Raw genomic sequence first — 24,489 nt, forward strand, 5'->3', positions numbered from 1 at the left:
ATAGCAAACACTTTATAACATCTGTTCCTAGCACTGTATTGTTCTGAGTGAATATATATATATTTTTTTCCTTCAATCATTTGATCACTACCATAACTTCATGAAGAAGATTCTGTTATTATTTCTTTCAGAGAGATTAAGTAATTTAACTAATGTCACTTAAAAGTAAATCTCGGAGGGTATTATGCTGAGCGAAATAAGTCAATCAGAGAAAGACATGTATCATATGACCTCACTGATATGAGGAATTCTTAATCTCAGGAAACAAACTGAGGGTTGCTGGAGTGGTGGGGGGTGGGAGGGATGGGGTGGCTGGGTGATAGACATTGGGGAGGGTATGTGCTATGGTGAGCACTGTGAATTGTGTAAGACTTGAATCACAGACCTGTACCTCTGAAACAAATAATACATTATATGTTAAAAAAAAAAAAAAGAAGAAGATAGTGGGAAGGGAAGAATGAAGGGGCGAAATCAGAGGGGGAGAGGAACCATGAGAGACTATGGACTCTGAGGAACAAACTGAGGGTTCTAGAGGGGAGGGGGGTGGGTGGATGGGTTAGCCTGGTGATGGGTATTAAAGAGGGCATGTACTGCATGGAGCACAGGGTGTTATACGCAAACAATGAATCATGGAACACTACATCAAAAACTAATAATGTAATGTACGGTGATTAACATAACATAATTAAAAAAAATTTTTAAAAAAAAGTAAATCTCGGGGCAGAGATTCAAACCGGGTTGGCTGGCTTCAGAGACATAGCTTTCAACCCCTGCATTATACTCCTTCAGCAAGTGCAGTCTGATCTCCCAAGTGGGTAAATGAGCATGACCAGTTTATTTCCCTCCTTAAGAGCCCTCAGAGGCTATTCTTTGCTTCCAGAATAAAGCCCAAATCCTTACCCAGTTAGTCATACAATGCCATCCTTGATCTGGCTTCTGCCTGCCTCCCCAGCCTCGTCTTCTTGACTTCCTGGCCAGTAAAATTTGTAGATCTCTGATCCACAATATGCTGTTCATTAAACCTATCTTTGTTCCCTGTTCATCCCTCTGGCTAACATGGTCTTTTCCCTTCCTTTATACCCAATAATAATACACTTGATCTTAGCAAAAAGGCCGAGAAGCAATAATAATAGCTCCAGGAAGCCTTCTCAGGCTGTGAGGTGGCCCTTCTAACTTCCACAGAGCTCTCCTTGAATTATTCTATCATTGCACTTACAATAGTGTATTATAATTATAGTGAACTCTGTGATCTCCTTTCTTATAGAGACATATTTGAATGCTAACAAAGTCTCTGGGTTATAATAGGTACACAATAAATATTTAACAAGCTGAATGTAAAATTTATAGAATAATATTTGAATATAAAGAGGAATCTTTCCCAAAGAAATATTCTTATTTCTCTATGATGAAATCTAGATGATTCATTTTAGGTTTTCATTGTTGTTGTGCTTGTTTTGTTTTGTTTCATTTTTCCTTACTGCTCTTGGAATTTTATAGTGACACTGGGTAAAAGGAATACCTCTGTCTATAGGATTTTTCTGGCATATTTTTGTCTCATCTTGTACTCTCTCTGGTCTTAGCGCTGCAGAAACTCCTTGCTACCCCAGAGCTGTGGTTTCCTATCTGGTAGAGTGGTGGTTGGTCTGTGACCAAGCACTCTGAAATAGGCAGGATAAAAAGAAGAAATTAGAATTAACCTATTTATGCATTGGATAATTATTTGCTGAGGACCTAATCTGTCCCCAGCATAGTGCTTGCGCTGAAGGTAACATGGTGAACAAAACTGCCACCTCTTCTGCCCTTGTTGAGTCTATGATCCAGTGGGAAGGACATGAAGAAGAAAAACAGTGAATCACAAATGCTGATGTTGAATCCAAACAGTGGTAAACATTCTGAATGAAGCTTACGAGAATATGTAACAGAGTGAACGGCCTACCTTGAAGGTGGGTAAGCCTTCCCTGAAAGGATACTAGGTAAAATGAGGTATAGATAGACATCAATTACCTACTTAACTTCTCCCACAATCCCAAACCCTGCATACACCTACGTGAATCTTCCCATCTCAGTAAATGTCTAGCTCCATAAGTAGCAACCCTTGATATATCCATGACATTTTTCTTTCCCTCCTAACTTTTATCTAATCTATCAAGAAGTCTTCTTGGTACTCCTTCCAGTATATCTCAAATCTCTCTCCACGTTCACTACACCATCCTCTCTTAGCCACCATTATCTACCACCAGACTCCTAGCTTGTCCATGTTACCACTCTTGCCCCCTGTAATCCATGTTCCACACAAGCGAGAGATCCTTTCAACTTTAAAAAAATAAATAAATATGATACATATCATTGTGTAAATTTAAGGTGTCAAAACTTTTAAATCGGATTAATGGATTTATTTGATGTTAAGACTTCATCCTTTGTGACACATTGTTTTACATACTATAAGAAAGAAAAGTATGACATTATTTCTTAGAATATTTAGACTTATTTATGTCTTAGAGATTATTTTATGTATATGTATATATATACATGTCACTCTTTTGCATACTTAAAATGAAAATGTAAATGAAACTGGTTAAGGTGTCTCTAAGGCAAGGGCAATAACGGCAGTCTGACAATAGTGACTGAAGGATACCATTGATTTTAAAATATATTCTTGATTTCAGAGATGTCATCTTAAAATCTGTGGAATTTAACATTTTGCTCACATGCTAAAAATCACTCAGTAGCTTTCCATTTCATTTAGAATAAAATCCCAAATCCTTACCATGGCCCACAGGGTCTTGCTTGATATGACTCCTGACTATCTCTATCATCTCATCTTCATCATGCTCCCAAGTTCATTCAGCTTCTTTCCTCTGGCCACACTGGCCTCTCCGGGTACTGAACTTGTCCAGTTCATATGTATCTCAAGGAAACTTCCTCTTTGCTCTAGCTAGAATGCTCTTCTTTCAGTATATGGAAAGAGAATTCTTTTCCTCATGCAACTTCAGCTTTAATGTCCCTCAATGAAAACTCTGATTACCTGGTGTAAATTTGCCGTTCTTACTGTATCACCCTTATTTTTTTCTTCATGGCACTGATATGAACTTATTGGGTTTATTTATGTAGACAGCTGTGTCTTTTCTGTCTTTCCACAATAGAATATATATCCCATGAAAATGGGAACCTTGCCTTTCTTTCTTTTTTTTTTTTTTTGGTTTCAGGAGTAGAATTTAGTAGTTCATCACTTGCATATAACACCCAGTGCTCATCACAAGTGGCCTCCTTAATACCCGTCACTGATAGAGCCAATCCACCCCTCACCTCCCTTCCGGCAACCCTCAGGTTTCTCTCTAGTAAAGAGTCTCTTATGGTTTGCTTCCCTCTCTCTCTCTCTCTCTTTTTTTCCTTCCCCTATGTTCATCTGTTTTGTTTCTTTTTTTTTTTTAAGATTTTATTTATTTATTTGACAGAGAGAAAGAGAGATAGCGAGAGCAGGAACACAAGCAGGGGGAGTGGGAGAGGAAGAAGCAGGCTTCCTGCTGAGCAGGGAGCCTGATGCAGGGCTCGATCCCAGGACCCTGGGATCATGACCTGAGCTGAAGGCAGACGCTTAACGACTGAGCCACCCAGGCGCCCCATCTATTTTGTTTCTTACATTCCACATATGAGTGAAATCATATGGTGTTTGTGTTTCTCTGACTCACTTATTTCACTTAGCATAATAACATTCTAGCTCCATCCATGTTGTTGCAAATGGCAAGATTTCATTCTTTTTGATGGCTGAGTAGTATTCCATTGTGTGTGTGTGTGTGTGTGTGTGTGTGTGTGTGTGTGTGTACCACTTCTTTATCCATTCATCAGTTGGTGAACATTTGGGCTCTTTCCATAGTTTGCCTATTGTTGATAATGCTGCTATAAATATTGGGGTGCATGTATCCCTTCAAATCAGTATTTTTGTTTCTTTTGGGTAAATACCTAGTCGTGCAATTGCTGGGTCATAGGGAAGTTCTATTTTTACTTGTTGAGGAATCTCCATACTGTTTTCCACAGTGACTGCACCAGCTTGCATTCCCACCAGCAGTGTAAGAGGTTTCCCCTTTCTCCACATCCTCGCCAACATCTGTTGTTTCCTGTGTTGTTCATTTTAGCCATTCTGACAGTTGTGAGGTGGTATCTCATTGTGGTTTTGATTTGTATTTCCCTGATGATGAGTGATGTTGAGCATTTTTTCATGTGTCTGTTTGCCATTCTTATGTCTTCTTTGGAAAAATGTCTGTTCATGTCTTCTGCTCCTTTCTTAACTAGATTGTTTATTTTTGGGGGTGTTGAGTTTGGTAAATTCTTTATAGATTTTGGATATTAACCCTTTATCAGATATGTCATTTGCAAATATCTTCTCCCATTCTGTAGGTTGCTTTTAGTTTTGTTGATTGTTTCCTTCATTGTGTAGGAGCTTTTCACTTGATGAGGTCCCAATAGTTCATTTTTGCTTTTGTTTCCCTTGACTCCAGCGACATGTCTAGTAAGAAGTAGCTATGGCTGGGTCAGAGGTAACTGCCTGTGTTCTCCTCTAGGATTTTGATGGTTTCCTGTCTCATATTTAGGATATCATCCATTTTGAATTTATTTTTGTGTATGGTGTAAGAAAGTGGTTCAGTTTCATTCTTCTGCATGTTGCTGTCCAGTGTTCCCACCATTTGTTGAAGAGACTGTCTTCTTTCCACTGGATATTCTTTCCTGCTTTGTCAAAGAAGATTAGTTGACCATACAGGTGTGGGTCCATTTCTGGGTTCTTTATTCTGTTCCATTGATCTATGTGTCTGTTTTTGTGCTAATACCATACTGTCTTGATGACTATAGCTGTGTAATATAGCTTGAAGTCTGGAATTGTGATACCTCCAGATTTGCTTTTCTTTTTCAGGATTCTTTTGGCTATTCAGGGTCTTTTGTAGTTCCATACAAATTTTAGGATTATTTGTTCTAGCTCTGTGAAAAATACTGGTGGTATTTTGATTGGGACTGCATTAAACGTGTAGATTGTTTTGGGAAGTGTGGATATTTTAACAATGTTTGTTCTTCCAATCCATGAGCATGGAAGGCTTTTCCATTTCTTTGTGTCCTCTTTGATTTCTTTCATCAGTGTTCTATAGTTTTCAGAGTACAGATCTTTTACCTCTTTAGTTAGGTTTATTCATAGGTATCTTATCTTGTTTTTGGTGCAATTGCAAATGGAACTGATTCCTTGATTTCTTTTTCTGCTGCTTCATTATTGATGTACAGAAATGCAACAGATCTCTGTACATTGATTTAATATCCTGCAACTTTGCTGAATTCATGTATGAGTTCTAGCAATTTTTTGGTGGAGTTTTTGGGTTTTCTACATAGAGTATCCTGCTGTCTGCAAATAGTGAAAGTTTGACATTTTCCTTTCTGATCTGGGTGCCTTTTATTTCTTATTGTTGTCTGATTGCTGAGGCTAGGGGCTTCTGGTACTATGTTAAATAACAATGGTGAGTGGACACCCTTGTGTTGTTCCTGACTGTAGAGGAAAAGCTCTCCGTTTTTCCCCATTGAGGATGATATTAGCTGTGGGTCTTTCATATATGGTCTTTATGATGTTGAGTTATGTTCCCTCTATCCCTGCTTTGTTGAGGGTTTTTATCAAGAATGGATGCTATATTTTGTCAAATCCTTTATCTGCATCTATCAACAGGATCATATGGTTCTTATCCTCTCTTTTATTAATGTGGTATATCATGTTTATTGATTTGTGAATATTGAACCACCCGGGAACCTTGTGTTTCTTATTTACTATTCTATTTATTACCCCCAACTGTGCCAGGCCCATAGAAAGAGAGCTCAGCAAAACTCTGTGCGATAACGAATCATTGGATGGATTTGGAGTTCAGAGCAAAGATCAAGACTAGAGATATAAATTTGGAAAATATGAAAAGATGGACACTTGGCTAAGGAGAGTTTTTTGTTTGTTTTTATTTGTTTGTTTGCTTTTGTGGTTTATTTGTTTTTTTTTTTTAATGAAAGGGAGGAGAGAATAGAGCAGAAACCAAGGTTAGTCAGAGAATTTTCTACTTTTTAGTTTTTTATTTTATTTTGTATACATAATGGTCATAAATATGGTAAAATGTTAATGAAAGTGCCAGAAATGAAATAAAAGTTGAATACCAAACAAGAGGAACATTTTATTCACTAAGTTTAATGTCCTTTCTTTTAGAACTTCATTTATTTACTCTTTTTCTATAAGCTACATAACTTGCTTTATGTACAAATAGAAAGCTTACTTTAAATGAATTATGACTTCTAATATAATGTCTAAAATGGTAAGTTCTCCAAAGCATTCACTAGACCACTTGTAAGTAAAAATTTTGAACACCACTTTTTAAAAAATAATGTTTAAAATTACAATAACTAACCATTAAATTAATTCTACCATTGTAATATGCATTTTTCTGCTTATTTTTGTGAACTATGAGTAGGTTTTGGGTGTGAAAAATCTGATCAATTAAATTTATATATTGTCTCAGTTCCTTGAGGCTGCTATACCAAAACAACACAGACTGGGTTATAAACAACAGAAATTTACCTCTCACAGTTTTGAAAGCCGGATGTCTGAGACTAGCATGGGCCGGCGGGGGGGAGAGCCCTTTTCTGGGTTTCTAGATTTTAAACATGACAGAAGATATGAGGGATCTCTCTAGGGCCTCTTTAATAAGCACACTAATCCCAGGGACGCCTGGGTGCCTTCAGCTCAGGTCATGATCCCAGGGTCCTGGGATCAAGTCCTGCATTGGGTTCTCTGCTCAGCAGGGAGCCTGCTTCTCCCTCTGCTTGCCACTCCCCTTGCATGTGCACTCTCTCTCTCTCTCTATGACAAATAAATAAATAAATAAAATCTTAAAAAAAAAATAAGAGCACTAATCCCATCAAGAGGGCACTGCTATCTCCCAATGGTCCCAGTCCCAATATTATATTGGGCATTTGGATTTTAACATATAAAATTTGGGGGGGCACAAACATTCAATCTATGTCATAGTATTTTGCAAAGTTATTATCAAACCTAATAGCATCCAAAGGGGATTACTTTCACAAGCTGTAAAATTCCCAAGAGAAACACACCATTATGTTAAAGAGTATTTTTTTTTAGTTTCCTTGGGAAATAAATGCATCTACTAGATTACTGTCAGTGAAAACCAACAGTCAGTGGAGTATATTCTGTGTATTAATTTTTTCTCATTAATCACTTCCGTTTATTTCATTCCTTTCATATTTCTCCTCCCTAAATTACTACTGAATATATAAATACATACTGTATTATACATGCTAGAATTTAATAAGTCCTTATATAATCCTAGGTGATTAAATGAGAAATTTTTGTATTTCCTTTTGGATTTTTCAATATGAAAATATTATTTTAAACACTTATTATTTAAGACAAGATGCTAAAAGAGTCAGTTTACAGGAACAACTGGAGTTAAGTATAGAATTAAGCATCATAGCATCTGTGAGCCTCCCTTTTCTGAGGCTTTCTGGTCTGCACACTGGGAGAGCCTGACACCTACTGGAATAGAAACAGTTTACAATGTCCCTGAATAGGCTGAAGTCAGAGTGTGGGGAAAAGAAACAAAAAATAAAATAAAATTAGGTAAAATAAAACAAATTTATGAAAACAGTTATATTTAAGTAACTTTAAGAATTATTACTTGTAAATATATAAATATATATTATATATAATATGTTATACATTTCTAGTCAATGTGTCTCTTAAAAATATACTATCATTAGCTTTAAAATTTAAAAAATAGGTTGGATCAAAAAGCAAACTCTATACATATCCCCTGGAATGGGGACACATTCAGCTGATTGTCCTAAAATTTTACACTGAAAATATCATATATACACAATAATTTGCGACTCTGAGACACTGTATTATCATCTATCATCAAAAACTCAATTACAATTACCATACAGTGCCCACGATGGAATGCAAATTAATTATGCCTGACAAAGACTTTAATTGCAAAAGTTGGTATATAAAAAAAGAGTTTCTTTTTAAAATCTAAATTAACCAGAAAATTAAAGTATCAGAATATCAGAAATTCCCCATCATCTGAGCTTTGCGTGATTGCTTTTCAAAATTTGTTTTAAATATATTTTTACATGATTCTTTTATAAAACTAATACTTCTATCCAAGTTTAAATATTATGTAGAATTTTGAGGTAAAGGTACTTACACTAAAATATTAATGAATTACAAACGTAAATTTTGTTTGAAAATAAGTTGTTTTCTTAAGGAGATTAGTGTTCAGATGAACTTATTGGACTATTAGCCAAACTAAATATAAAATGACTAATGTTTTATCCATGTGTGATTTACATATCAAGAATCTTTTTATTAAATCTAAGTACTTACTTTCAATTTTTATTATTTCTTCTTTCATATTGTGTATACGTATATTTCCTTTGGAGTACTTTCTCATTTATGACTGGTGAACTCATGTAAATTCTAGTCTCTCAAATTAATAATTTGATAAAAGTGTTCTTGTTATAGTTTGATTAAAAAATAAAGACTTGTATAAAATAAGGATTTCATAACATTCGGGAAGTATTTATGTTCATAATTTTTTAAGACTGTAGAAACATTTTGGGGTGTCTGGGTGGCACAGATGTTAAACGTCCAACTCGTGGTTTCGGCTCAGCTCAGGATCAAGCCCCATGTGGGGCTCCGCGCTCAGCAGGAAGTCTGCTTGAAGATTCTCTCCCTTGGTCCCTCCCCCTGCTTATGCTGTCTCTCTTGCTAAATAAATAAATAAATCTTTAAAAAAGACTATAGAAACATTTTGAGTACATATGTATTCTAAGAGCTAAGCTTTATCATGTGATCTGAACATAAAGGATGATGGTAATGTTCTGTAATGGTTTTCTGGAAATTATTATTATTATTATTTTTAAAGATTTTATTTATATATATATAAAAGATTTTATTTATATATTTACTATTATTTATGAGTGAGCGGAGGGGAGGAGCAGTGGGGGAGGCAGAGGGGAAGGGAGAGAAAATACATATATATTAAATGTATACATATATTTACACACATATATATGTGTATATATATATAAGCAATTATGGTTAAGATAAATTTATCAGGTCATTAAAGAAGTGAAAAAGGAGTCATCTCTATTTGCATATATGGCAAAAATTGGGAGATATATATCTATTCCCTTCATAAAAAATCCTACTAACTCTCTGAATCATGTAATCATCATCATCAGCAAGTGTTTTATATATATTATATTAATTCATTTGGTCTCACAACAACGCTGTGAGATAGGTTATATCATTATACTTATTGTATGGAAGGCGAAGCCACATTTAATGAACAAACGAATGGCTAATAGTTGTAGTGTCAAAATCTCAAAGTAGGCAGTCTGGCTCGAGCATTAATCAACAACTCTGTTACCTGCCTCTCTAGTCAGGGAAACTTTTCCTTATTATTTTGTTTCGCTTATGTAGGTTTCCCAGTCTCTGCTCCTCCCCTTCTGCTTCATTCAGGGAAAAAACAGAAACAAAAACTCCAGACACAGAAATGCAATCTCTTCATTTGCCTGCATGTGTGGAATAAAAGAAGAGAATGAAAATCTTGTTCAGGAGGCAGCCTTTCATCATCAGAAATAACCTTATAGGTCTGACTTACAGAGCTGGGGGAAAAAAAAATGTGTTTATGATGGCTATGAAGCTGAGAGAAACCCCCTTTTCCCTTTCTTCCCTTTCCTTCTTTTCCCTTTTTCATCCATTTATATTGTAGCATGTGGCAGAATTCCTTTCCTTTTTAAGGCTGAATAATATTCCATTGTAGATAGATAGATGATAGATACCTATATATCACATTTTGTTTATCTATTCATCTGTCCATAGGCACTTTGAATGTTTCCACCTTTTGGATATTGTTATCCATGAAATTTTAATGATGTTCTTCAATGAGGATAGTGTGCTAGGGAGAACATTTACCCTGACTGGTGGTGTTACCTGAAAACTGTTCTTTTTTTTTTTTTAAACTTCAAGCATGTGTTTATCCTCAGGAACTTAGTAATTGAATTATTGAACCATATAAGGCTTTATTTGATTGATTTCCTCTCTAATTATTGACATCAACAAAATTAGGCTTGTTAGGATATATTCTTGCCTTTAACATTTATTCTCCTTTTAAAATGAATTACTTTTTACAAATTTATAGGAGAGAGAGGGGCAGAAAGAGAGAGAAGAAATTGACCACATATGTTACTGAGTTTAGGAATGAGCAGGTTGGATTTACAAAAGTAGTAAACACTTGTCATTAAAAACACATGATATTTCTGATGTATTTAGAATATGTTTATCTCTTCATCGTTGAATTTGGTGGGGATTTAATTGCTATGTATTTGAGGCATTTAGTGTTACAATGATGTACTATACCATAGTTTCATAATTTCGCTGTTAGTGATGGTCAAACTTAGCTCAGGTAGGTTTTTGTTGGAATGTGTTTCCATGCAATCATCATTTTGTAATTAAAACAAAAGTGTTCCTCATGAGATAAATGAGTGGCAACAGGAATGAACTATTCTTTTGTGAAGGATTAATTAATATTCTTATCTATAAATTAAATCCCGTGGGAAACTTAGTCCTTTCCTTGAGGCATTTATGAATTCATTAATACATGTATTTATTTTTATCATTTTTAGTTTGTAGTCACCCTTAGGTACAAGGTAAAGAATGATTATCAAGTCAGGGAGGCATAGGTGGTTATTAGGTGAGGTGCGGGAGGCTGATAGGAGAGTTGCAAAATAATCCTCTTTCTCTGAGAAAGTTTGAATTTTTCAGAGGTAGCCATGACTGTGTTTCATTTTCCTCTTGTTCCTCTTTGAATCCCTAAATTCATCTCAAAAAGGAGATGACAGGAAACAAAATCATAAAGGTCCTTCATTTCATAAAGTCTCCCCAAACACAAAATCTTCTCCAACTTCCTAGAAAAAAATTACATGCTATTGGCTAATTTATGGTGGGGGTTTTGCTGGTGTACCTTGATGTCTAGTGAATATCCACAGTACCTATTATTTTCATGCTATTGGGTCAGTTCAAGCCACAGATTATCAGTATACAAGTTTAAACATCCAGCCTTTTATAAATAGGATGGCAAGCAATTTATTAATATGAGTTTTAAGGACTAGTATAGACAATGTTAACTGGTCGATTGTTGTCTTTTATTTCTTAAAGAAAATATTTGTTGTGGTCATTATTTAAATGAATCCTTTGTTGCTCAGTCTACTCTTGGTTCAGGATAAGAATGGATATGATTAGGTCATAGTTTTGGTCAGGGTATGCTTCAAATGACAAATCACTAATTAATGGAACTTTTTTTTTAATTTAGTCTTTTTACTAGATCCCTGGAAGACTGGGTTTCTAAAACATTTCAATCAAAAGTACAGTATACAGTAGATTATTTACAATGCTTCTCTTAGTTCATTATCCACAAGACTTCAAGTTGTGTAAGTCAAACTAGAATCCTTTTTCTACCTTCTATTTTTCATGGTCTGCAAGCTAGGCTGGTGTTCTTAAATAACCAAAGCTGCCTGGTTTTCCCTAAAACAAACCTTTTACCTATTAACTTGGAAAATCCAAAGAATCAATACAAGCTTTTTTCAGTACATGCTGCTGCCCAAAAGAAACAGTGTTATTACCCTGAAAGAGAATCCCAAATGCAGTCTGCTGTTTGGAGGGTTACGACCCCATGGAAAGCTAAACACTTCAAAGTACCTGCTCTCCATCCACCATAATCAGTTTGGAAATGTACAAAGGATTTTTAGATTTCAGCAAAATGCTTGTCTGGGATCATTACATTTGCCTTTATGCTGCCTGTCACCATTTTACCATGCTTAATTTTCTATTTTTAAACTTATATTTTCCAATAATTTGGTTTTAAAATTTCTATTTACATTTTTAACATCCCTTAATGAGCTTATTTCATCAGTAGCATAAACCTAATTATGAGTCACACCAGGGGCTCTTTGGCTGTGGATAGTTCTTCCAATTTACACTGGATCAAAGATTGTTGGGCTATGAGCAATCTGCTGGTCTGCTTTTTGCCTACTCAACTCTTTCAGTCATGAGATTGTTTTAGTATTTAGGAATTTAAAAGATCTCTGCAGGTGACACTGTGATTTAGTCTCACAAACATTATCTATATCTATCATCTATCGATCGATGGATCCATCTATCCATCTAGCTATTGTCTCTTTTTCCATAGCCCAGAGTATGTAGGGATCCTGGTACTTTTCTCTGTCCTGCCTCGTACACCTCCCTCAACACTCATGCAGCCAATTCAGGTGACAGAAGATTTAACTGCTTCTGTTTGAAGCTGGTCATTCTCTATAATTAGGATAATCAGTGGATTTGCATAAGAAACCTAATTCATATTTTAAAATATCCCTTTTTTGTGGCCCTCTCAATTTGAAATCTTTCGTATTTCTGTTTCTTGCTTTTGCCAGTTCTTTGTTTCACAGTATTTTTTCAAGTCTCACCATGCTTTTACAAAATGTGCCAAAAGGTCTTTTTATTTCTTTATGGAACTAACCGTTCAAACTTCTCATTCAAAAGATCTTTGCACAATAAGCTGTATGGTACTCAGTGTATCTGCTGTAGGTGGATGAATGACAGAGTAAGCTTTATTGTAGAAAAACATTTGGTCCCAAGAAGCCTAAATATTCCAAAGCAGATGTTTACTAACTCCAGTGGCTCTACTCTGGGAAAAAACTGGGTTCCTCCTTTGGTCTTTAACATTTAGATTGATTTTTTTTTAAGATTTTATTTATTTGACAGAGAGAGAGAAAAAGAGAGAGAGAGAGCACAATCCAGAGGGAGAGGCAGAGGGAGAAGCAGACTCCCCACTGAGCAGGTAGCCCAATGCGGGGTTCTATCCCCAGACCCTGGGATCATGACCCGAGCCAAAGGCAGACGCTTAACCGACTGAGCCACCCAGGAACCCCTAGATTGATTTTTGTATTATTTTAATTATCATTTGTATTTTTAGGCAAAATGGATTTCACACATTCTACTGATTTAGAAGCATGTATCTCATACTGATTTGAACTTGTAGTAATTAGATTATATAGTCATATAACATTTCTTTTAATACCATATTTTGTAAATCATCCCTGCCCACTCCCCCCAAAAAAACTCACCATCTCATCATAAATGAGAAGGAAGAATATAAATTAAATGTAATGAGATGCATATTTCTAATAGAAAAAAAAAGTAAGGAGAAAAAAAATCATGATATAATCTAATCATTCAATTAATCTACAGTTATTAAGAACTTTCCATAGTTTGGTGTGGGGTCTTTATGATAAAGTAACTGGTATTGCAACCAGGAGTGAAGCTGAGCCTTCTTTTCCTAAAACAGTGTTTATATATTCTGCTGCTGACCTTTAAAAATTAGAGAAGTAATTTATGTAACATATTACAAGCACAATAAAAACACTTTCCAGACTTCTACCTATAGCAACTTGGTCTCACCCATCTGAGTTAGATAACTTACTTTCTCATGTAATTTGTTTAATAACTTATTTTTATGCAATTGCAAATAATTAATGTTTTGTGTCTGCACTTATTTAATAGTTAACATTTAATTCTCTCTCCATCCCCTACAACTCCATTTGTAGCATTAATGTATATTTACAATTTAAAATTCCTTGAGGTAGGGAATATCGTTATCATTTTGGGTGGCTTCTAATGTTTGAATGTCATCTAAAAATACACATTTTAATAAAGGCTATTTTTGTCTGATCATGACATTTTTGTGGCAAATGACTCTGATGCCGTGAAAGTTTCCCAGCTATTTCTATACTATTTTATATGTTGAAGAGAATAAGCATACATGGATGGATATAAAGAAAGTTTTTTAGAAACTGGTTTGAGAAAAGTTATGGATACAATATGATCTCTTTGATAAGACATGAGTATCAGAACAGCAATTCAGCTAAGTCTATGAGACAGGATTTATTTATTTTATTCTTAATCATAATATTTTAAATCATGCTATATTTGATCCATACAAAATAGATGCATTATTAAATATAATTTTACCATATATACAGGTATCCCTAAACAATATATTGTTCACTTTTATTTTTTAGCTTTATGTAAGAAAAATGCATCATACTGTATTTCTCCGGTAACTTACTTGTATCACACAGGTTTGTTATATAAGTTAAATTTGGGCTATTGGATAATATTATAGTTCACTGTTTTAAGGGTAATGTCCACTGTGTAAATATTTCAGCATGTATTTCTCCTTTCTATGTTAAATGGACATTTGAGTTACTTTCAGTTTTTGATACTTATAAAGGATGCCTGCTGCTATAAATATTCAGATACATGATTACTGGTATACCTGTGCAATTGTTTCTCTAAAATATATATCAAGAAGTATAACCACTGGGTCAGAGGGGATTTGCATGTTCATTTTCATGTAATATTAACAAATTGTTTTTCAAAGTGGTTGTACCAATAGATACTTCTATTAACAGTATTTAAGAGATTCCTCTTATCCTCTATATCCTCTGAATATGTGAGATTGTTTAATTCGCCATGTTTGCTTATTCTGGAGTATCAAATATTATTCCATTGTGATCTTAATTTGCATTTTCTTGATACCAACAAAAGTGACCTTCTTTTTGTACGCTTAGTAGCCATAGGTATTTCCTTGTATAAAATGTTTGTTCAAGGGGCGCCTGGGTGGCTCAGTCGTTAAGCGTCTGCCTTCAGCTCAGGTCATGATTCCAGGTCCTGGGATCGAGACCCGCATCGGGCTCCCTGCTCGGCGGGAAGCCTGCTTCTCCCTCTCCCACTCCCACTGCTTGTATTCCCTCTATCTCTGTGTCTCTCTCTGTCAAATAAATAAATAAAATCTTTAAAAAAAAAGTTTGTTCAAGTAGTTTGTGCATTTTTCTATTGTTCTATTTTTTCCCCTGTCCTTGTCTTACTTATTGGTGGGAATTTGTTATATATTATGAATGCTAATCTTCTGATTCATAGCCTCTCTCTCTTTTTTTTTAGACATAGAGAGGTAGAGCATGGGGTACAGGGGCAGAAGGAGAGGGAGAGAATCTTAATCTTAGTGCAGTGCCGCCTGCAAAGCTCAAGCCCACGACCCTGAGATCATGACCTGAGCTGAAACCAAGAATCGGACACTCAACCGACTGAGCCACCCAGGCACCCCATAGCCTCTCTTTTCAATCACTTTTCGTGTTTTTATGTGAACAAAATTTCTTAAACTTTATATAGTTAAGCATTTTAGTTAGTACATAGAAAAACAACAATTGATTTTTCTGTATATTTGCCTCAGATCTTGCTAAGTTCACTAATTACCTCCAATAGCTTTTTTTGTAGATTCATCATGATCTTCTACATAAAATCCAAGTTTTCTGCAAGTAAACATACTTCTACTTAATATTCAATCTGGGTGACTTCACTTCTCTTTCTTGCCTTACTACATTGGCAAGATAATCCCAGGTCATGAGAATATATGCCTTTGCTTTCTTTTAATAGTTTTACAGTTTTAGCTCTTACTTTTAAGTCTTTGATCCATTTTTGAGTTGATTTTTATATCTGGTATGAGATAGGGGCCCAACTTTACCTGTTTGCCTATGGCTATCCATTTATCTTACCATCATTTGTTGAAAAGAATATTCTTTTCCCATTGAATTGCTTGGCACCCTTGTCAAAAATTAGTTGACCATAAATGTACAGGTTTATTTCTAAACTCTAAATTCCATTCCATTGATCTATAGCACTATTCTTATGCTGGTCAAATACAGTCTCACTTACTGTAGTTTGTAATAAGCTTTGATATTGGATAATGTGAGTACTGAGCCCTCCATTTATTTTTCAGTATTGTTTTAGCTATTCTGAGTTTCTTGCATTTCCACATGAATTTTAAAAACAGTTTTAAATTTCTGCAAAAAAAGGCAGGTGGGATTTTGACTGGGATTGTGTTGACGCTGTCGATCGATTTAGGGAGTATTGCCATTCTAACAATATTAAGTCTTCCAGTCGATGAACGCTTTCCATTTATTTAGGTTGTCTTTCTTTCAGTGATACTTTGTAATTTTTGTACTTCCTTCGTTAAATCTATTCCTGAGCATGTGCTTATTTTTGATGCTATTGTAAGTGGAATTGTTTTCTTAATTTCATCTTTGAGTAGTTCATTGCTAGTGTGCAGAAATACAATTGCTTTTTGTATATTGTAACCTTGTTATACTTGCTTGTAAGTTCTAGTAGCACTTTTGTGGATTTTTAATAATTTTCTACATAGGAGAAATATGTCTCTATGAATATATATATATATATATATATATATACATACATATACATATTTGCCTGACTAGAACTTATGGTAAAATGTTTAATAGAAGTTACAAGAACAGACATTCTTGCTTTATTCCTGATCTCAAGGGAAAGCTTTCATTCTTTCACCATTTAGTGTGATGTTAGTTGTAGGTTTTTCAGAGATGCCCTTTTATTAAGTTGAGGTAGTTCCCTTCTCTTCTGAATCAATGTCCGTCTGCCTTTTTTCTCTCTTTATATTTTTTATCTGGAATTTATCTATAACGTGCTTAAGTGAAGTTTTACTTTGTGTTTATCTTCCTGGATTCATTGAGCTTCTTAGATCTGAAGACTGATACTCTTCTACCAAATTTAGAAAAATTTCAGCCACTATTTCTTCAACTATTTACTCTTCCTTGATCTTTTTCTCCTACTCTTCTAGAACTCTATTTTAGACCACTTGAGTTTCTGTTCATTTATATTTTAATATTTTTTCCTCTGTACTTCAGTTTGGATAGTTTCTTTTGCCCTACCTCCAAGTTCATTGATCTTAATGTCCAGGGTCCACACTTCTGTTAGGCCCAATCCAGGCAATTTTTATTCATATCTTGTATGTTTTTGTTCTGCTTAATGGTTCTTTTTTTTTTTTTTTGAGATTTGCCATTTTATTTGCTATGCTCATTTTTTTCCTTGATAATCTTGAACAGGTTTACAGTAACTGTTTTAGTCATTGGTTGCCAATTCAACATCTATGTCATCTCTGTTTTTTGGATTTTCACTCATGTATTGGTCCTATATTCCACCTTCTTCACATATCTAGTTCTTATTGTTGTTTGTTTTTTATGCTGGGCTGCTATGTTATGAACAGATTTTGTTGTCTTCCTTAGAAAGCATTGACTTCTGTTCTGGCATGGAGTTAGTTATATCAAGGATGGGATTTTTGTTAAGGCTTTGTTGGAGTGTGTGTAGATTAGCCTTACCTTACTGATGCAGTCATTGTTAGGCTCAGGCAAACACTCAGATGTTTAATGAGAACTCTCCTCTTTGACTTGTCAGGATTCTCCACGATGGGGTAAAATCTGGAATCTCTGTTCAGCTCACACAGCTTCATGGTATTTGTTCTCTGGTGGCCTTGCAAAGACTATTTGCAAGCACTGCATGGTATTCAACCCAAGATTTAGACAAACCCCTATGTTGACTTTTAAGATGACATCTCTGCCACTCCCCCTCATTTTATGAACTTTATCTATATGTTCTAACCACCTCAGCAGACCCAAACTCACATCTCTATTTCCTTCACCCAGTGCTCTCTCTCTTTGGGGCCCACGACTTTGCAATGTAGTTTGAAAATTGTTTGCAGGCAGAAAACTAGATTCAATATGGAATTCACATCATGTTGTTCCCTTCTCTCAAAAAATCATTTCACTGCATTGTCTGTTGTTCAACATCTGAAAATTATTGCTTTATATATCTTGTCCAGCTTTATAGATTTTTACCAAGGGAAAGTAAATCTGATGTTCTGTAATGGCCAGAGCCAGAAATTTCTGAAATTTGTGTTTTTAGTTTATTACATAAAAAATAGGATAAGCCTATTCAACTTGTATCAAATTAAGGTTTAACTTAAAAAGGCTCTAAATCTGTGGATTAATTTGAGGAGAATTGATATATTTACATTGGCTGTTCCCATCATTAACAGGATTTATTGGATTTTCTTTGGGGCTTTTCAATAAAGCTTAACAATTATATGTTATATCTTCTTATATACACTTCTTTTGTTGGATTTAAGAAGAATAATGTTATTTTTGCTATTGTAAGTAGTACATTTTTAAAATTTATTATTGGTACATTGAACTGTAACTGATCTTAACTTTGTGGCCATACATTTTTATTCAATTATAAAAAATTTATATTGATCTTAACTACATTGTTGAACTCTTATAATCATTTGCATCTGGACTATTTCATATTTTTTATTCACAATCATATCATCTGCTGCTAATAATAGTTATTTTTTCCTCTTTTTTAAAATTTTTACAGCATTTACTTATTTGCTTTTGTCTTATTGCACATTGTTCAATAGAAGTAATGGACCTAGGTCTGAGTCTCCAATCTAAGTACTAATGCTGACATTTGCCATAAGGGCAGTCTTGGATTTTTACTTAACTTACAGCTGAACAATACAAGTTCTGGTTTTAACTCTTTTTATTCTTTTTTTTTTAAAGATTTTATTTATTTATTTGAGAGAGAGAGCACATGAGAGGGGGGAGGGTCAGAGGGAGAAGCAGACTCCCTGCCGAGCAGGGAGCCGGATGCAGGACTCAATCCAGGGACTCCAGGATCATGACCTGAGCCGAAGGCAGTCAGTCACTTAACCAACTGAGCCACCCAGGCACCCCACTCTTATTTATTCTTAATTTACTTTGATCTTGTAGCATTTCTTTACTTTTCATGTGTACAGCAATGCAGTAACAAGTATGTTCTCTCATTTCCAGATATTTTAAGGTTAGGTACCAATTTTTCAAAGTATCTAATCCACAACACCAACAGCAATAGATACAGACCTATGAAAATAATTTTAATGGAAAGAATTCTTTTTGATAATGATTTTTTTAACAAAAATTATCTCTTCCTTAGGAATTGGTGTGCTTATGTACATACCAGATTATCTCCTACAGTGATACTAGACAACCAAGTCACTTATATTCCAAGTGGGAGAGGGCCCTGTGGCTGGGCCAGTGGATCCTGTCCTCAGAGGTATGTGATATTTTTTTGAAAATAGCCACTGCTTATACTGTATTTATGTATGTCTTGGAATATATAGAGAAAGTTAATCATCCCAGGTGCATATGTATGATAGGGGTAGAGTAAGGTCAACACAGTAAATTAGATGCATGATTTGGGGTAAGTTAAAATGCAGATACCAATAATACATGCCTCATATGGGAATTTTTAGAATATGTGAGATACTGCAGTAATATGCTTAGCCTAGGGACAGGTACTTTGTGAGTCTTTAATAAATGTTAACTTTTATGCTTATTTCCATTTTTACTATTACTATTACCTTTATTCTATGACCTGATCAATAATCCTGTCCTTTAATTCTTATGAAATTCATACACAGTTCTAAAATTTTATTGATAATTTCTGCCTCATACCACATCAGAGAGAAGTCCATAACTTGGCAAGCCACCCTAATTGCAATTGTGCATGATCAAACAGCTAAATGGGGCCTTTCTTTATATGCCTATTTTAATGATTCATGTTATTTAATTTTCATTTATTCATGTTATTTAATTTTCATTTTAAAAAAACCTATTTAGGACATTTAAAAATTGCTCAAATGCGGAGCTGAGTAATTGATAAATTCTCTGAATTCATACAGTCACAGTAGCTTATCTGAGGGTATTTCAGAAGACCCCGAAATAAAAACTAAAATTATTATTCAGGCCATGATGGCTCATGTTATGCAAATTGTCATACAAATAACTCAGGCAATGAATCTGACACATTGACAGTCTGGAACAGTGCACAGGAAGGATATGTAAAATCAAGGTGTTTCTTACTCCCTGGAGGAATAGCTGAGGTTCATGGTCCAGAGAGCTAAGCACATCTTAGGGATTTGGGAGAGCTGAGCTCCAGTTCTGCTTTCAGCATTTACTCCCTTTGTGGCGATTTCCTTGTCGACATGAGATACAAAGAATGCATTGTTAACTCTTCAGTAATGAAAAATATTACCACAGTAACCCCATTATACTGTCCTTCTGAGTTCAAGGTGAGTTTTTTTTTTCTCTCTCCCTCTCTCTCTTTAAACAAACCAGAAATATGTATCTTTATTCTCATCTCTTATCTTTCTCTAGCTTTGAATGGGTCTCTCCATTCATGCATTATTTCTGTACATACGCATTTTTGTCACTTTCTCTTTTATTATGTCGGAGTCACATATAGCAGGGATCCAGTTTGCTAAAGCAGGGACATTGATTCTAGTAATAATGTAACTAACTGCTTGAGTTCATCCTAATAAACTCTACAGAGTCCTTTTCCAAACAGCCTTACTTTCTATTTAGCTTTAGCTACTGGGCTGGAGCTATTTCACTGGACAGAGTGACTTACTGAATATAATTTACTGAAATAAACACAGGTAAATGACTAACCTACTTTTAGAGATGGAAAGAACTTATAGCTCATTTTAAAATTGAGGAATAACCTCACACATATTGAATTACCCTTCAAGTCACAGAAGAAACTAAAACCCAAGTCTCCTAAAGCCCAGTCAGTTCCAATAATTTCCCTCCACATGATCAGGGTTTATCCAGGAAATTGACTACTGTTGTCCCCACATAGTTGCAGGGGACAAACTCTAGATAATAAAAGGGAGGCTAACCCACGCAACATGGATTAAAATCCCACCTCGATCACTTTTAGGTTCGAGACTTTGAGCACGTTATTTCATCTCTCCATTCTTCAGGTTCCTCATCAGCATATCAGGATAATAATAATATTTTCCACATAGAACTAATAAGAAAATTAAACAAGGTAATATATACCCATTTCATAGGCCCACTCGATAAATATTAGCTAAATATTGAAGTCATAAGGGTAAGAATAACATGGCCAAATTGTATTTATGATTTACATTTACATACATAGGGCCTACAATTTAGTACCATTCACCATTTATATTGATTGCTATGCTAAAATGTTATAGTTTCTTCATTTCCCTTCCATGGTTTCTTCTTAGAAATATTTTCTCATGTTGGGTCCCTTCCTATTTCCCTCTCTTTCTCTTTCTCTCTCTCTTCCCCACTCTCTATCAGAGATAAATACCATATGAGAGAAATAATATTAAAAATTAAAATTTTTAAACTTGAGAAAGGAAAAAGTGCGGGTTAAAAATCATAGTGGTTGTCATAATTTCAGTTAGATCACTGATACACAGTTTAAGTTGTTTGATGTTGATTTGGGGGAAAACAGATCCTTTTAACTATAAGGATATAAGGAAGACTAAAAATTGAAATAAAAGAAATTGTCCTCATAAGCTATTTAAAAAATAGAATTAAAATAAGTTTTAACATTCGTTTAGTAAAAAGTATTATCAAGGGAAAAGCTATACTACGTTTAGAAAATGTAATGATAGTTATAAACAAAATACCAAATAGCATAACTCTTAATGCTCTTTGTAATTTATTTAAAGAAATGTAAGTTTAACAATAATATTGATGAGGGGCTCCAAGGTGCTCAGTTGGTTAAGCATCCGACTCTTGATTTCAGCTCAGGTCATGATTTTGGGGTTGTGAGATCGAGCCCCACATCAGCTCTGTGCTGTGCGTGGAGCCTGCTTAAGATTTTCTCTCTCCCTCTCCCCTTTCCCCACCCACCCCGCCCCGCTCTCTCATGTGCTGTTTCTCAAATAAATAAATATGTAATAATAATAATAATATTGATGATGAAGATTATAATAATAATAACAGATAACATTTACTGAATGCTTCTTATATTTTAGGTATCATCTCCAAAACTTTAATTATCCCAACTGATAATTTAATGTGAGACAAATAATTGCTCTCCTCTCCAGATCTCAGAAGATATCAAATCCTGTCTACAGGATGCAACATAAAATCGTTACCTCATTGGAATGGAAGTGCTGTCCTGGATTCAGTGGAGCAAAATGTCAACTAAAAGGTATATTCTAATAGTAATTTTATAATAATTAGAAGCATAAAACTTCTGAAGAATAAGCAATTGATTCCAGTGGAGAAAAGTGTCGTAGTCTCCCTTTTGAACCAAAGTTACTGAACATGTAGCCAAATCATTAAAACTGTTACCTCTCTAGAGCTTCCTAACTTAGTAGCTAGTTTAGCACCCTGAATTTCATAACGAGTTGTCTTATATATTCCTATATTGTTATGTTAGTTTTAGAGGACGAGTAAGTTGAGATTTATCTCACTTTTTCTTAACTATTTGCTATGGAGGCATGCCTTATTAAAATATCAGAAATCCTAATTTTATATTTTAAATAATCATTAAAAGTGACCCTATATGAAAATAAAACTACCTTCTAGTTTTTTCCAGTTCAATTATTTGAAATAATATTATGTATATGAATGAAATTCACTTTTAAAGAATATACAAATGTGGCATGAATAATTGTGCTTTTCTTCTTAAATCCTAATAGAGCCATTTTATCAACTGTGATTTTAAGGATTTTCTGGTGGCAAGGCTAATCAAACACGTGGTAACCTGCTGTGGCCTAACATCTGTGTGGCTATTACGTTGCTTTTGGCTTTAAACAGGTTTCCTTTGAAAAATAAGATATGGCATCAGCATACATATTTTAAATGAATGAATATTACAAGAAAGACCATTAGCAGTGGTGAGGAATTCAATCAGCAGCGTGAGAGACTGTGATTAAAAATTAATGTAAGTGTGGAGAAACCATTATGATTCACATTTAAAAAAAGAAAGTTGTAATACAAAAGCGCTTGGAAACTTGCCGCTTCGTTAGGGATGTTATATATGGTTTTTCTAGCCCATTCAGTGAGAATCTGTAGGCAAATTCAACTGTAATGCTATTTGTTCTAGGTCTGGCCTGAATTTCAGAGATGTTCTAAAAATTTAATACATTTTCAGGTTATAGTATGAATATGTACTTCATTTATAATCAGGTAAAATAAACTTTTATTTATTTATTTATTTTTTATTTTATTTTATTATGTTATGTTAATCACCATACATTACATCATTAGTTTTTAATGTAGTGTTCCATGATTCATTGTTTGCATATAACACCCAGTGCTCCATTCAATATGTGCCCTCTTTAATACCCATCACCAGGCTAACGCATCCCCCCACCCTCCTCTCTTCTAGAACCCTCAGTTTGTTTCTCAGAGTCTATAACTTTTAAATAAAATATCATCTATGCCAAAGTATTTAGAAACAAGGTAATTTAGCATATTCTAAAAAAGTCCACATATGGTCGTGCTTTCACATGATTCCTAATTTATGTGAGGTGCACAGGTATATTCCCAGTGGTAAAACATATTTGTTTATCATCTGTATATAGCAGATGGTTAAAAGTTCTGAACAGTATTTAGAATTATATTTCTAAAGTCTAAGGTTAGTTTTTATATTTTTCTTCTTTCATGCAGAAGATCTTGGGAGTATTAATTCCATGAAGGATATCTTAGGAGTATTAATTCCATTATTATTCTTAAAGATTCAAGCGTTTGTTCACAGCATACTTTTCTAGAAATTTAGAATGTCATTACACACGCTGTTGCACCTATGGAACTGAAAGCTGATAAATCTTTATGTCAAAGAATGTCTTGGGCTGCAGCTGATTAAGAACTGCTGTTACTTCATACTTTGTCCTTTTATACCTACTAATCGATTATTAATCACTAAGGTGGACTATAAACATTTATGAGGAAAAATAATAGAATTCCATCATTATAAATGTACAGACAAGAAACAAGGCTAATTGACAGTTTTGAATATCTACTAGGTATTGCTATCCCCTTTTTTTCAAAGCATCACATGAAATATTTAAATTGAATTCAAATAGTTTAGCTTTGATTATTTAGTGACATCTCATGTTCTATCTGGAAGCAACCTGTGGATATTTTTAATACTAGATTTACAAATCATTATCTTGAATCCCATTAGCTAAAATGTCCCAGAACAGATCTGACTATGACCTTCTGTCACAGTACTGTAATTAGAATTACTCATAACTCAGGCATGTGCTGATGAAGCTTTTGTGGAAAGGTCATCTTTCTATTGAAATCCCTGGTAGGAATAACTTTCTGATGGCAGCTGTGCCCATTGTGTCAGGTCATAGAATCAACTCGGTATCACTGTGATTCCAAAAAAAACCCTACTGTCGCTCCCTACAATGTTCTGAGTGTCCTACTCTTCACTTTTATTGCAGTACATAAAAGCTGTTGTATTTTTTATTAGTGCAGCTGATGCACTCACTGGTAGTATCAGGAACTACCGTGTCCCTTTGTCCCTTGAATCAGTCTTCATTATTGCATCTATCCTAGGTTTGTTTTCCTTCCTTCCTTCCTTCCTTCCTTCCTTCCTTCCTTCCTTTTGTTCTTTCTTTCCTTCCACATTTTCCCCTTCTGATT

General features: G+C 34.6%; 1 protein-coding gene across 5 annotated transcripts in view; it reads left to right on the top strand.

The window, feature by feature from the left end:
* MMRN1 (multimerin 1) overlaps positions 1–24,489 on the top strand; it is a 75,928-nt gene that overhangs the window by 17,117 nt on the left and 34,322 nt on the right. For all 5 annotated transcript variants that reach the window (XM_036101316.2, XM_078068964.1, XM_036101317.2 and 2 more), the window contains exons 3-4: positions 18,995–19,114; positions 21,933–22,039. In XM_036101316.2, the coding sequence (XP_035957209.2) occupies positions 18,995–19,114; positions 21,933–22,039 (227 nt within the window). The remainder of the gene's footprint in view (positions 1–18,994; positions 19,115–21,932; positions 22,040–24,489) is intronic.

The sequence above is a fragment of the Halichoerus grypus genome, chromosome 3 (assembly GCF_964656455.1).
Source record: "Halichoerus grypus chromosome 3, mHalGry1.hap1.1, whole genome shotgun sequence".
In the NCBI taxonomy this organism is placed as follows: Eukaryota; Metazoa; Chordata; class Mammalia; order Carnivora; family Phocidae; genus Halichoerus; species Halichoerus grypus.